This window comes from Anguilla rostrata, chromosome 13, assembly GCF_018555375.3.
Source record: "Anguilla rostrata isolate EN2019 chromosome 13, ASM1855537v3, whole genome shotgun sequence".
NCBI classification, from domain to species: domain Eukaryota; kingdom Metazoa; phylum Chordata; class Actinopteri; order Anguilliformes; family Anguillidae; genus Anguilla; species Anguilla rostrata.
In genome coordinates, this window is record NC_057945.1 from 16854208 (window position 1) to 16867249 (window position 13042).

The 13042-nt window shown below is 51.1% G+C and overlaps 1 protein-coding gene across 4 annotated transcripts in view; it reads right to left on the reverse strand.

Annotated features, from left to right (window-relative positions):
• The window catches only part of LOC135237493 (MICOS complex subunit mic25a-like), a 124344-nt gene that overhangs the window by 17397 nt on the left and 93905 nt on the right, over positions 1-13042 (reverse strand). For all 4 annotated transcript variants that reach the window (XM_064304657.1, XM_064304655.1, XM_064304656.1 and 1 more), the window contains one exon: positions 10858-10993. In XM_064304657.1, coding sequence (XP_064160727.1) covers positions 10858-10993 — 136 coding nt within the window. The remainder of the gene's footprint in view (positions 1-10857; positions 10994-13042) is intronic.

Here is a 13042-nt window from a genome sequence, read left to right on the forward strand (position 1 = left end):
TTCTTTCTCTCCCACTGCTGGGGCGTCCCTCCCCCCCTCAAGTTCCGAGCCACATCTGAGCCTCCAGACTACCTGTCCGGGGTCCTCTCCAGCCCAGAACCCCACCCCAGGACCACCATCACTAGCCGATTAGACAGACTGAAAAAGGGGGTGTCCTTCTGAACCCACTCACTGCCAGAGGAGACTGGGCCCCTCCCCTTGCATCTGGCTCCTCCCAGTCTTTCTTCCTGCATGCCATCCGGGGAGTTTTCCCCTGCCGTGGCAGCCCTTGGTCTAAGTGGGCGGGTTAGGCCAGAGCATCGCTGTGTAGCACATTGTGACATATTCTCTGTAATACGCTCGACATCGATAAAAAATTTGATTTGATTTTTATCGATGTAGGATTTTTCAAAGCCTGATTTTGGGTCGGTCTAGACCGGATTCGGGCGGTTGCAGTCGCAGTGGCCTTGTCGCTGCAGCACGCTCTCCCCTGTATGGGTACTTCACCCCGCAGTCCTGCAGCCGTGCAGTGGGCACAGGCAGGCTGCACCGCCTGACTGACCAGGGGAGTCGCCCCTTGCCCCAGATCGCGGCGAACCCGCTGGCCGAAACGTCCCTGAGCCAAGCTCCGGGCCTGTCGGCCAATGGCGTGGCTGGGACCTGACGCCGCACGCTGTAGCGCCATCTTATCAGAACGATCCCCACTCGCAGAACCAACACCAACTCCTCTGGAAGGATGCCCTCAGTGTTTGTCCCCGCCGTCCGTTTTTCTGTTCATTTTTCTTTTCTTACAACTCTTCCTCTCTCACTCGATAAACGTAGCAGCGTTTTTATTGGGTTTATTTTCCTGGTCCCTGTTGCCGCAGGCAAGGCTAAACGCATGAGAGGACAGGAACGGACGGAGAGCCCGAAAGGGTTCTGGAAGACGAACGGAGTCCTCCTCTGCCCGGCCCAGAACTACCCAGCATGCCTCTCTGAGGAAGAGATAATCTTCCAAGGCTTCGACGCACAAATAGTGACCCCCCCCCTCCCCAACCCAACCGGGACAGAGTGAAGCGACAAAAAGAGCAGGTTTAAAAATCCTTTTAATTTTCCTTAAGCGCACAGGCCACCGTCAATTACACACAGGAGAAAAACGCAACAGGCAAAACAAAAGCAGCTGAACTGTCTGCAAGTCTGCATGGGTTACCATGGTTAATTACCCACTGCTGCTGAACACAAACACTCCGTCACCAGCGCAAGTTTCAGAACGCTGTCAGCTGGATGGCGGTATCTGTTGGGTGATGCGCTTTCACAGTGAATTCGACACCACTCCAAGAACTTCCCACACACTCACAGCCTTTATCTTTCGCCCGCAAAAGGTTTTGTTTTTTTTTTTCTTCCTAAAACACATTTTCAGGAGCAGAAATTTAGTAATAAAGACATTAATTCTATTCATTCACATGCAGAACGTGAAGCGTTAGGGGAAAAAAAGCCCATTCGCTTCAGAGGCTGCGCCACAACCGTCGGGGGCCACAGGCGTAAAGCCTTAACGCGGTGCTAAGCCTGACGCGTATGCAAACGCTTGCTCAGGGACGCGTGAAAGCACGCCGTGGCGGTCTGTCCAGCCGCTCTGCCATTTTGCTCTTAAAGGCAGTGACGCGCCCAAATCTGCATGCAATCAAGGCGATGCATAAAAAGCCACCGTCCCGCTCCCAAAAAACGGCCGAGCCTGGGCCTCGACGGGCGGGGGGCGAATTAAAGCCCTTCGTCCGGCGTGGGGGGGGGAGGGGTAACCGGTATGTAAAACGTAGCCGGTGGGATGAAAACGTTTTTGGCCGTGCCGTTGCCGTGCGCCTTCTGCATAACCTCAGCAAACCCACAGCGCTGATTCACCAGTAACGGTTTTTAGCAGGAACGCTGCACATCCACACTAATCTTTACACCATCTGGACTGGCTCACAGCGCCAACTGTACACTACGCAAACACACTTATACAGTACCAAGCTCATCATTTGTAAAATACAAACAACTGACACGCACAAATAAACAGGTAGCAATGTAAAAGTCTGCTAACTACTGCATTGTAACCCAGCAGCTACAGGTTAGTGATAAAAGGCCAGTAACTGTGTAAAACTACATAGGAACTTAGTGACAGCCAGAAAGCCCGAGCAGCTCAGTGAGGCTGCACTTTCAGCTAGCGGCTCTCGGCGTGCGGTGCGGAGCCAGGGGTTCTGTGAGGCTGCCTGTTGCGGGGGACAGACGGCTTAGCAGCAACACGTTGTGAGGGTGTGATTTTCCCAGGGGGCCGTGGGCCCACGCGGTGTCACAGCAACGGCAGATGCCAGCGTCCGTGGGACATTCCAAAAGGCGCGGGTTCGCTTCGACCGGCGGGCAGCGCCCCCCCCCCCCCCCACCCTTCTGGCTCACGGCGGCAGCTGGCGCCGCCAAACCCGCGGGAGGTCACCACCTGGCCCCGACCGGGAGGAAGATGGTATTTAAGAAAGAAGGGCTCGGCGACAGCCGTCTGCACCGCCCATCCGGCGGCGAAAGGGCAACGGGTGGGAGCGAGCGACAAGCCGGCGAGGGCGCTGGGCGAGGGAGCGGGAGCGAGCGCAAACGACCCCCCCCACCCCCGCCCCCACCCGACACCCCTGAACAGAGAGAGAGAGAGAGAGAGAGAAAGAGCTCCTCATATACATGACAATGACCGCTGGCGGCCGCATAAAGACATAAAATGACATAAAGACGCGACGAGGAACGCCCGGAGCGCCGCGCCCCCCCCATACCCCCCCCCACCCCCCACCGGGCCCGCTGCACAAAGAACCCTGAATAGCAGCGGAAATGTCAGCAGCCCGGACAAAGGAAAAACCTCAAAAGGATTAATGATCAGCACCATTTCAGTACGTACAACCCCCCAAAACCCCCACCCATCCAAAAATGACTCAACCCTGGACACTCTATACAGACCTCCACTTCTACTAAATTCTGGAAAAGATTTCTTTAAAAGTATACGGTTGGAAACATTTTTACAAGAAGGGTACCTTTAAGTAAGAGTGAGATTTGAGGTCGGGTTCCCTTTGTTACTGAAAGATAAGCGTCTCTGGTTCAATCTGGCTTGGCACAGCACACACTGCTGAGGGATCGATTCGCTCTTGAAAGGAAAGGGGGGGGGTTGTTTACAGATGGGCCTCAGACAAACAGAAAAAGTTTGAAGTATATCACAAAACTCAATAGAAAAAGGAAATTCCTGATATTCATCACTGCTGTTGCAGGCTTACTCTGTTTTAGGGTGTGTGTTCAAGCGGACACACTCTTCTGAATATCATCTCCAGACCAGATAACGGAAGGATTGATAGATGGATGAGATGGATCAGGGGGAGGACACACTGTGACTCGTTACTCACACACTACAGCACTGACTCCCTACTCACACACTGCAGCACTGACTCACTACTGACACACTACACTACAGCACTGACTCACTACTGACACACTACAGCACTGACTCCCTACTCACACACTACAGCACTGACTCACTACTGACACACTACAGCACTGACTCACTACTGACACACTACAGCACTGACTCCATACTCACACACTGCAGCACTGACTCCCTACTCACACACTACAACACTGACTCACTACTCACACACTGCAGCACTGACTCCTACTCACACACTGCAGCACTGACTCCTACTCCACTACACACATCCTACATACAGCATTGACTCACTACTGACACACTACACTCAGCACTGACTCACTACTACACGCTACAGCACTGACTCCCTACTCACACACTACAGCACTGACTCACTACTGACACACTACAGCACTGACTCACTACTGACACACTACAGCACTGACTCCATACTCACACACTGCAGCACTGACTCCCTACTCACACACTACAGCACTGACTCACTACTCACACACTACACTGCAGCACTGACTCCCTACTCACACACTACATTACAGCATTGACTCACTACTCACACACTACACTGCAGCACTGACTCCCTACTCACACACTACAGCACTGACTCCCTAATCACACACTGCAGCACTGACTCCCTACTCACACACTACACTACAGCATTGACTCACTACTCACACACTACAGCACTGACTCCCTACTCACACACTACAGCACTGACTCCCTACTCACACACTACAGCACTGACTCATTACTCACACACTACCGCACTGACTCACTACTCACACACTACACTACAGCACTGACTCACTACTGACACACTACAGCACTGACTCCATACGCACACACTACAGCACTGACTCCCTACTCACACACTACACTACAGCACTGACTCACTACTCATACACTGGAGCACTGACTCACTACTCACACACTACAGCACTGACTCCCTACTCACACACTACACTACAGCACTGACTCACTACTCACACACTACAGCACTGACTCCCTACTCACACACTACACTACAGCACTGACTCACTACTGACACACTACAGCACTGACTCCTACTAACACACACACTACCACTACAGCACTGACTCACTACAAATACCACTACACACTACAAAAGCACTGACTCCATACTCACACACTACAGCGACTGACTCATACTACAGCACACCTACCCCACACTACACTACAGCACTGACTCACTACTGACACACTACAGCACTGACTCTGATCACACTCCTTGATTACACACTAGAGGACTAAATTAGTGGGCAATCACACAAGCGGGGATTTACTCATCTCTGAGTGTCCAGGTGTTTTGTTAGGAACAGGTTATAAACAGCCATGTAGTAAATAGCCTCGTGTTAAAGTATGCAAGAAATAGATCATTTTACCGAACTTTTATGATTCCGCCTGCTTCCTCTGACCTGGGATCGGCGATGTTTCTTTGCAGTTTAAGTAACCGTTTTGTATTCTTTTATTTCACGTCTGGCAAAACAGAAGGAACTAAGATAAGGGCACTGCAGGGCGGAGAAGAGCCTTCTGAAGCAGCAGTTGTTACGCCTCACTGCACAGTGTCATAGCAGAGGTCCACAGCTGCTCCGGGGAACCGTGTGTTAAAATCATATTTTTCCTTAAAGACAGTTAAAAACGCGAACCAGTTCAACACAAGCCCATCCCTCCCCGTCACGCCCACTCACCGCAAGCAACCAGACAAGCGAGCAAGAAAATCCTCTGCAGTGCAGCTACGCAACTGGCAACCACGTCGTATTCTGCCATCTGCGCCGAATACCAAACACGAATGGCTCAGTGGCACCGACGCGGTGCTGTGTATACTGTATTAACTGTGTCAAATCTCAGTGAACCTATCTGAATGGACAGATAGCACTCTGGGTAAGTGGAATTATGGCTTCACTTCATTTTTTGGAGAACTGTTCCTTTAAAGCATAATGCAATAATTCTTCATTATCCCTCAGTGATGGTAGCTCTCTCTCCCTCCCTCTTTCTCCACTTCCCTCTGCCCACTGTCTTTCATATGGTCTGCCCCCTCCACCACCCTTGCACCTTCTTCCCTGTCGTTTTCCTACTATTTTTTCTTTTTCCCCATTCTTGTTCTTACTCTTCCCGCGTGCTCATCCAGCTACGAAGATACGTAGCATTTTTATCTAGGAAGGCAATGAGCCAGCTACGACTGTATGAAAAAAAAACCTGGGGCGGGAAGTGTTCGGTTATACAGAAAGTATTGAGGATTTACAAATTCCCCTCAAAGTGCATTTATAAACATAACTTTGTAGAAAATAAATTTCAAGAAGGATACGGCTACAGTAAAGGTATAACAAATGGGGGATTAAAGTGCAACTATTGGTCATTTTTTTAAAAGTATTCAAGTGAAATTCCATTATTTATTTATTATTATTTTTTTTTTAAAGAAAGGGATGAGGAGCGAGCGGTGTTCCTTCATTCCAAATGGAGCTGTAGTTCAGTGAAGCCACGTTTCGGGGGTGGGTGGGGGTGCGGGGGTCCAGGAGCAGCCGAACGCCGGCTGTTCCTCCGGTGACTCCATTAATCTGAGTGGGGTTGGGGGGGGTGGGGGGGGGTCTGCTGCCAGGCTTGTTAGCCGCGGACCGGAGCGGCTTTTTTTAGCGATGGGCAGCGGAGCGGATCGAAGTTAATGCACTCGGTAATTTGACAAAGTGTGTCCTGACGGATTGGTAGCGGAGGGCTTAATCGCGGAGGAGGGAGAGGCGGATGGAGGGAGCGTGGAAAGGGGCGACGGAGAGGGAGAGAGGGATCCGTGGGCGAGGGCCTGGGGGAGTCAGGGAGCAGCTTCCCTTAACCGAGAAAGAAAAACCTGCTGGACGGCCACTGCGGCGGCGGGAAGCGAGAGAGGGCACCGGGCTCCTCGCTGTTCCCACGGAGACGTGGGGCAGATGTGTCAACATCGGGGGGGGGGAATGCACGTCCTACGCAGTTACATCAGCCTGCCTTCTCTTCTGCTCTGTCGCGCACACGCAGCTCGGTGGCCTTGGCACATCGTCACTGCACATAACTCAGAACTACAAGAGCCAATAAAACACAGGCCTCGCAGAGCCTGACTGCCAGCACCTCATACAGCTCATTTCATACAAGGGAAACTCGCTGAGCTTTCACTATTATTATTATTATTATTATTATTATCATTATTATTATTACTCATATGCACAGGGAAACTCACATTAAGTCTTGAACATAGGTAGGTATATATAGCTGTAGTGGACATTACACAATGGCATAATACAATTTTACTGAAAAGACTGCAGTGATAACTTGCAAGAAATACTTGCAAGAAGTGTTTCTGTATTGACAAAAATTCACACTCTTTTATTAATATGCGGCATGGTTAATTATTCATCACCAACTGCCGTTATTCTCACTACCCACAGTGTAAACATTCGCTGCCTCCGAAATGTTCAGTGTAGTGAGTCAGCAAAACTCCACTTTAGAGGGATGGCACTCCTATCGGGAACGAATCCTATGATCTTCTGAAAGTGGTGTTAAAAAGAACGCATTCATCCTTTAAAAAAAAAACTTTAATTGGGATAAATATATTATGACGAGAACACTTCTTTCTTTTGTGATAACAAGACCACATCTAGCAAAAAACCTTTGATCATTTCAACACGAATGTTCTGCCTACGCACAAGAGAACCAAAGCAAAGGCAGAAAAAACAACACAGGTTTAATTAAGTGTAAAATTGTAATGCTGATGTAGTGATGCAAGCGGTCAGCGGGAATAATAATCAGAATTCTCACCCGTCGGTGGTTCAAGTCCCCAGGTTGGGCACTGCCTCTTAATTGTCATGAGGAAGGTTCTTAAACTGAATTCTTTCAGATCCAGTTTAAATGAAATAAGAAAGCTGTCCATGTCGTTCTGTATAAAGGCATCTGCTAAATGTCTAAAGCAGGGCTGCCCAGCCATGTTCCGGGAGATCCTGTAGCTTTTCATTCCGACCCTAATTTGGCACACCTGATTCTACTAACTGGCAGCTGAACAAGATCTCTAGCTGTTGAATGAGGTGAGCTTTGTTAGGCTTGGAGTGAAAACCTACAGGACGGAAGATCTCCAGGAACAGGGTTGGGCAGCCCTGGCCTAAAGCATGTCACAATATCCTGTCACGAAAGTTCGGGTGTACGGATGCACCCCAAGGTCTGGCATCGAAACCCTCTTGTACACCAGCGCCCTCGTACACCAGCGCCCTCCTACACCAGCGTCCTCGTACACCAGCGCCCTCCTACACCAGCGCCCTCGTACACCAACGCCTCGTACACCAGCGCCCTCCTACACCAGCGCCCTCGTACACCAGCGCCCTCGTACACCAGCGCCCTCGTACACCAGCGCCCTCGTACACCAGCGTCCTCGTACACCAGCGCCCTCGTACACCAGCACCCTTATACACCAGCGCCCTTATACACCAGCGCCCTCGTACACCAGCGTCCTCGTACACCAGCATCCTCATACACCAGCACCCTCGTGCACCAGCACCTCTACACCAGCGCCCTCGTACACCAGCGCCTCGTACACCAGGTCCCACACCAGCGCCCTCATCACCAGCGCCTCCTACACCAGCACCCTCTACACCAGCGCCCTCATACACCAGCACCCTCATACACCAGCACCCTCATACACCAGCGTCCTCGTACACCAGCGCCCTCGTACACCAGCATCCTCATACACCAGCACCCTCGTGCACCAGCGTCCTCATACACCAGCGCCCTCGTACACCAGCGCCTCATACACCAGCGCCCTCGTACACCAGGGTCCTCACACCAGTGCCCTCATACACCAGCGCCCTCCTACACCAGCACCCTCATACACCAGCGCCCTCATACACCAGCACCCTCATACACCAGCACCCTCATACACCAGCGTCCTCGTACACCAGCGCCCTCGTACACCAGCATCCTCATACACCAGCACCCTCGTGCACCAGCGTCCTCATACACCAGCGCCCTCGTACACCAGCGCCCTCGTACACCAGCGTCCTCACACCAGCGCCCTCGTACACCAGCGTCCTCACACCAGCGTCCTCACACCAGCGCCTTCGTACACCAGCGTCCTCACACCAGCGCCTTCGTACACCAGCGTCCTCACACCAGCGCCCTCGTACACCAGCGTCCTCACACCAGCGTCCTCGTACACCAGCGCCCTCGTACACCAGCGTCCTCACACCAGCGCCCTCGTACACCAGCGCCCTCGTACACCAGCGTCCTCGTACACCAGCGTCCTCGTACACCAGCGCCCTCGTACACCAGCACCCTCGTACACCAGCGTCCTCGTACACCAGCACTCTCGTACACCAGCGTCCTCGTACACCAGCGCCCTCGTACACCAGCGCCCTCGTACACCAGCGTCCTCCTACACCAGCGCCCTCGTACACCAGCGTCCTCACACCAGCGCCCTCGTACACCAGCACCCTCCTACACCAGCGTCCTCGTACACCAGCGTCCTCGTACACCAGCGCCCTCGTACACCAGCGTCCTTGTACACCAGCGCCCTCGTACACCAGCGTCTTCGTACACCAGCGTCCTCACACCAGCGCCTTCGTACACCAGCGCCCTCGTACACCAGCGTCTTCGTACACCAGCATCCTCGTACACCAACGCCCTCGTACACCAGCGCTCTCGTACACCAGCATCCTCGTACACCAGCGTCCTCACACCAGCGTCCTCATACACCAGCGTCCTCGTACACCAGCGCCCTCGTACACCAGCGTCTTCGTACGGTAGCACTGACTGCGCGGCTTCCTCATAAAGCACAGGAAGCGGGACGCTGGTTCTCGTTATCGCTCGGTACGGGTCGGAAAAGCACCTTCACGGGACAGGAGGCGCGTCAAACCCACAGAACCCCCCCACCCTACCCCCGCTTTTTAATAAGAGCCTCGGCTTCCCTCCTCTCCAGCCAGTATGAAAGGGATTAAATAAACCCCGCACTTCAGCACGGACGAGCAAAACAGAAGGAGCGGTCTTCATTCGCGCGGCTTTTTAATAAGCCTCCTATCTCCGGGACGCTCGGGCGAGCCTTTTCATATCATTTCAGAAAAAAAGAGCGGAAAAAAGGAGGAAAAAAAGCCCAAAAACAAAATGGAATGAGCCTCCGCCTCGGCTCCCTCTCCCCGGCGCGACGCAATTTCCATTTATCAAATAAAGCTCCTTCGTTTGCGCCCTTTTATCGCTCCCGGAATTACACGCCTGTTTCTCTTTATCGTAACGAGCCGTAATGACGCGGGGACGTGCTGTCGGGGCGTGAGGGTTAGGGCTAGAGTTATCATTGGCTTTGATGGACAGCGGGGATGAGGGGGAGAAAAGCACTTTGCAGAAAACCCGCCCTGATAAACAAGGAGACGGCAATTTTCCGCCACAGAAACAGATCTCAGAATGTTGCGTACCGCTCACGATGTTTCTATGCAAATGGCCACGTCTCCAGTCGCGCTGGTTAAACCGGCCCGGAACGCATTATGCCGTCGGTGACTTCAAAAACTCCGGCACGGAGCCCTCGACAAGCAGCAGCAGCTCGTCCAGACGTTTATCGGCCTGTTAATTCCCGTCCGACGCTTTGACTTGCAAGTAAATTTTGAGATTTATCCTGCGCTCGTACTGTAAAGTGGATTAAAGTCTGCTTTGACTCAGCGTGTGCACATTTTCCCCGCATGAGGTAAGTTGCAGGGCAGCAGATTGGAGAACTCGCACCCACTCATCTATAGTGCTCTCTCGCAGCACTTAACATTAAGAATCATCTCCTCCACTTCAGCCGCGCCGCCGCTTCCGCACGTGCAGCGCTTACGCCAACCAACGGGCCGCGGATCGGGATGCACCGGCAAAACCGTGAGGCGACGCTTCGCTAAATTTATATTACTCGTTTGTGATTTCGTTTTATTTACTTTTTAAAATAAAATCACTCGGCGTACAACGCGGGGCTGAACACGTCAGATTCCCGCTACGACTTGGAATCCCCCCGCGAGCGCGTTGGCGCGCGGCCCTGCGGCGGCCTCGGGAGCGCGCACACACCCGCGGCGCGCCCCCGAAACGCGCGAGGTCTCCAGCTGCGCCGTTTCACACCGCACAGCGCAGCCAGGCTCGCGCAGTAAAGCGCACACTTATAACAGCTAAACACGCCGCTGGCTGCAATCACAACAGCAGTCACACTGTACACACAAATGTTTTGACATGTCAAAAAAAAAAAAAAACATTTAAATTTATTTCAACACGTCGTGCTGTATTGCGGCTGCTCACAGAAAACACCTCTTTCACAAAGCTGTGAGTTTCAAAAGGTTTGAGATCCACTGCTTTAAAGAGTCTTGAAGGTAACCAAGTTCTCTGGCGACGATAACAGTGAAGCAAGGAATCTGAAAATGGAGGCCGGTGTCAGGGGTGGAACACGTGCTCACGCTGGTGGTGGAGGGGCTCACCTTCTTGGCGGCGTTAATGCACTGCATGTACTCTTTGGCCAGGTTGGAGCAGTGGAGCGTCTCTTTCTGGTTGCTGCGGTAACAGTCCAGGACCTGAGCCTGAAGGCCAGTGCAGATGGGGGATATGGTCCGGGGCCTGTGGAGACACAAGAAGGGGGGGGGGGTCAGATCACACGGAAACCGCCTCAACCAACCAAAAACCTTCCCATGCACGCAGTTCACTTCTTCAATGTCAAAACGTCAAGAAAATGGAGGAAACTAATCTGATCACAGATTAACGGTGGACTTGGCCGAGCCCTTTGTGATTGACTTAGCGTAAGCTATGCCACCTCTGAAGCAGGCACCCCATGTAGACTAATTCGAACATGAATCAAAATACTGTCAATCATTTGTGGCAAAAAAAATTTTGTACGTTTTTGAGATGATAAACATTATTTATGAGCTGTGACTTCACTTTCCACCCCAAGTAACTCTGAATTGCTTCAAAGTGGTCTCTGTCATTCTGGGTTTATGAGCGCTGGAACAAAATCTGTATTTGTGCCACTTTAATTCTTTAGATATCAAACAATACTTTGTGACGCCACTCTCCAACCCCTCACTGACCAATTCACCCTAGAATGGTCTCCTTCTTTTGTGCCATACATTAAAAGCAGAAAGATCCTCTGATCTGATGAACAGAAATTGTTTTAACGGGTTCAAAAAAACAGATTTGAATTTCTAAGAAAGAAGAAATACGAATAGACTATGGGTGAAAAATAGGCTAGACAGTAGACAGCGACACTTATAAAAATAAGTTTAATTATGGCATGATCTTTAGAATGTACAATTCCGTCATAAGATAAGACTGCACTCCGACATTTTTGAACTGGGTTTCCTCATTCGTCGGCACAAATCAAAAGAACTGCGGGCCCTTTTTCAAGAGAGCAGGGCTGGGAGGCAGCCCACGCGCTTCAATTAGCAGCGCGCTCTGATTGAGAGGGATGGCGGGTGCCGTTTGATCCCGCGCGACAATAAATTGAGGAATTGTGAGAGCCTTTGAGCGCGTTGTTTTCTAACTCCGGAATAATCTCTCGCCCAGATGCGCACAAACACCGGGGGGGTTTCCGCGCTCGCGGAGCCGCTTTCGGCTGTGAATTAGTCACACGCGCGCGTGCTAATCTTACAGGAGAGTAATCCTTGAGTGCTCCGCTGCTCAGAGTAATTTACCTGCTGTTGTTACACCGCTCGCCGGCGCTGCCGCACCGGGGGGAAAGCACACGCAGATGAATGTGAAACGCACGCGCGAGCGAGCCTCTCGCTCTCCTTCTCCATTACCCGCAATCCCGCGCGTCTTTGATGAAATACGGCCGATTCTGTCAGGCATCCTGATTGCTACGCTATAACCCTTTCCTGTTCTCAGAGGTGAAAAGATGCATCTGATGAAACACGTTTTCAGGGTACGAAAATGCCATGTTACTCACACATACAAAGCACTGCCCGTAAGTCATTAATTCAGACTGGCAAAATCTTACATTAAAAGTACTGATATCAGAATTACGCCACGTTACAAGAAACACTACTGGTTATTTTACCTCACACAAATTAAAGAAACTGTATTCCAAAGCAATGCTAACTAATGTTTCCTAAATTGTTTCAAGTAACGTGTCTGCCCATGTCCATAACTCTAGAATGTTTCACATTCGTAACGGAGGAAAGGTGATGTACAAACTTGTGCCGTTCGTATAATTAACAGATGAGAAAAGCCGCCCCCCCCAAAAAAAGTACAGATTTAATAACATTTTTTATAAATAAATAAATTAACATACACATCAGCCTGACAGTTGCTGTTGGGATCTGGATCTTAAGGACAATTGATATGAAAACATGAACCTATAACTGCAGCTGCAATCTTACGCGAGGCGTCTTGCAAAAAAAATAATAAATAAATAAAACGGAGCGACGGGTTTATCTGACTTAAGCAAATGCAGACGCGTGGAGCGTTTTCCCGTGTCTGACAAGGAAAATCGCTTTTCCCACCCTTCAGCAGTCACATTCTCTGGCGTCTTCCACATATAAATGCTTCCTCCAGTCCCCGCCGCATCGCTGAAATGAATTGGTGCGGAGAGACAGGTTTAACCGAATTACTGATGGAGAGAATATTCATTAATACAGCAGTCAGACAGTGATGTATGTAACAATGATAAAT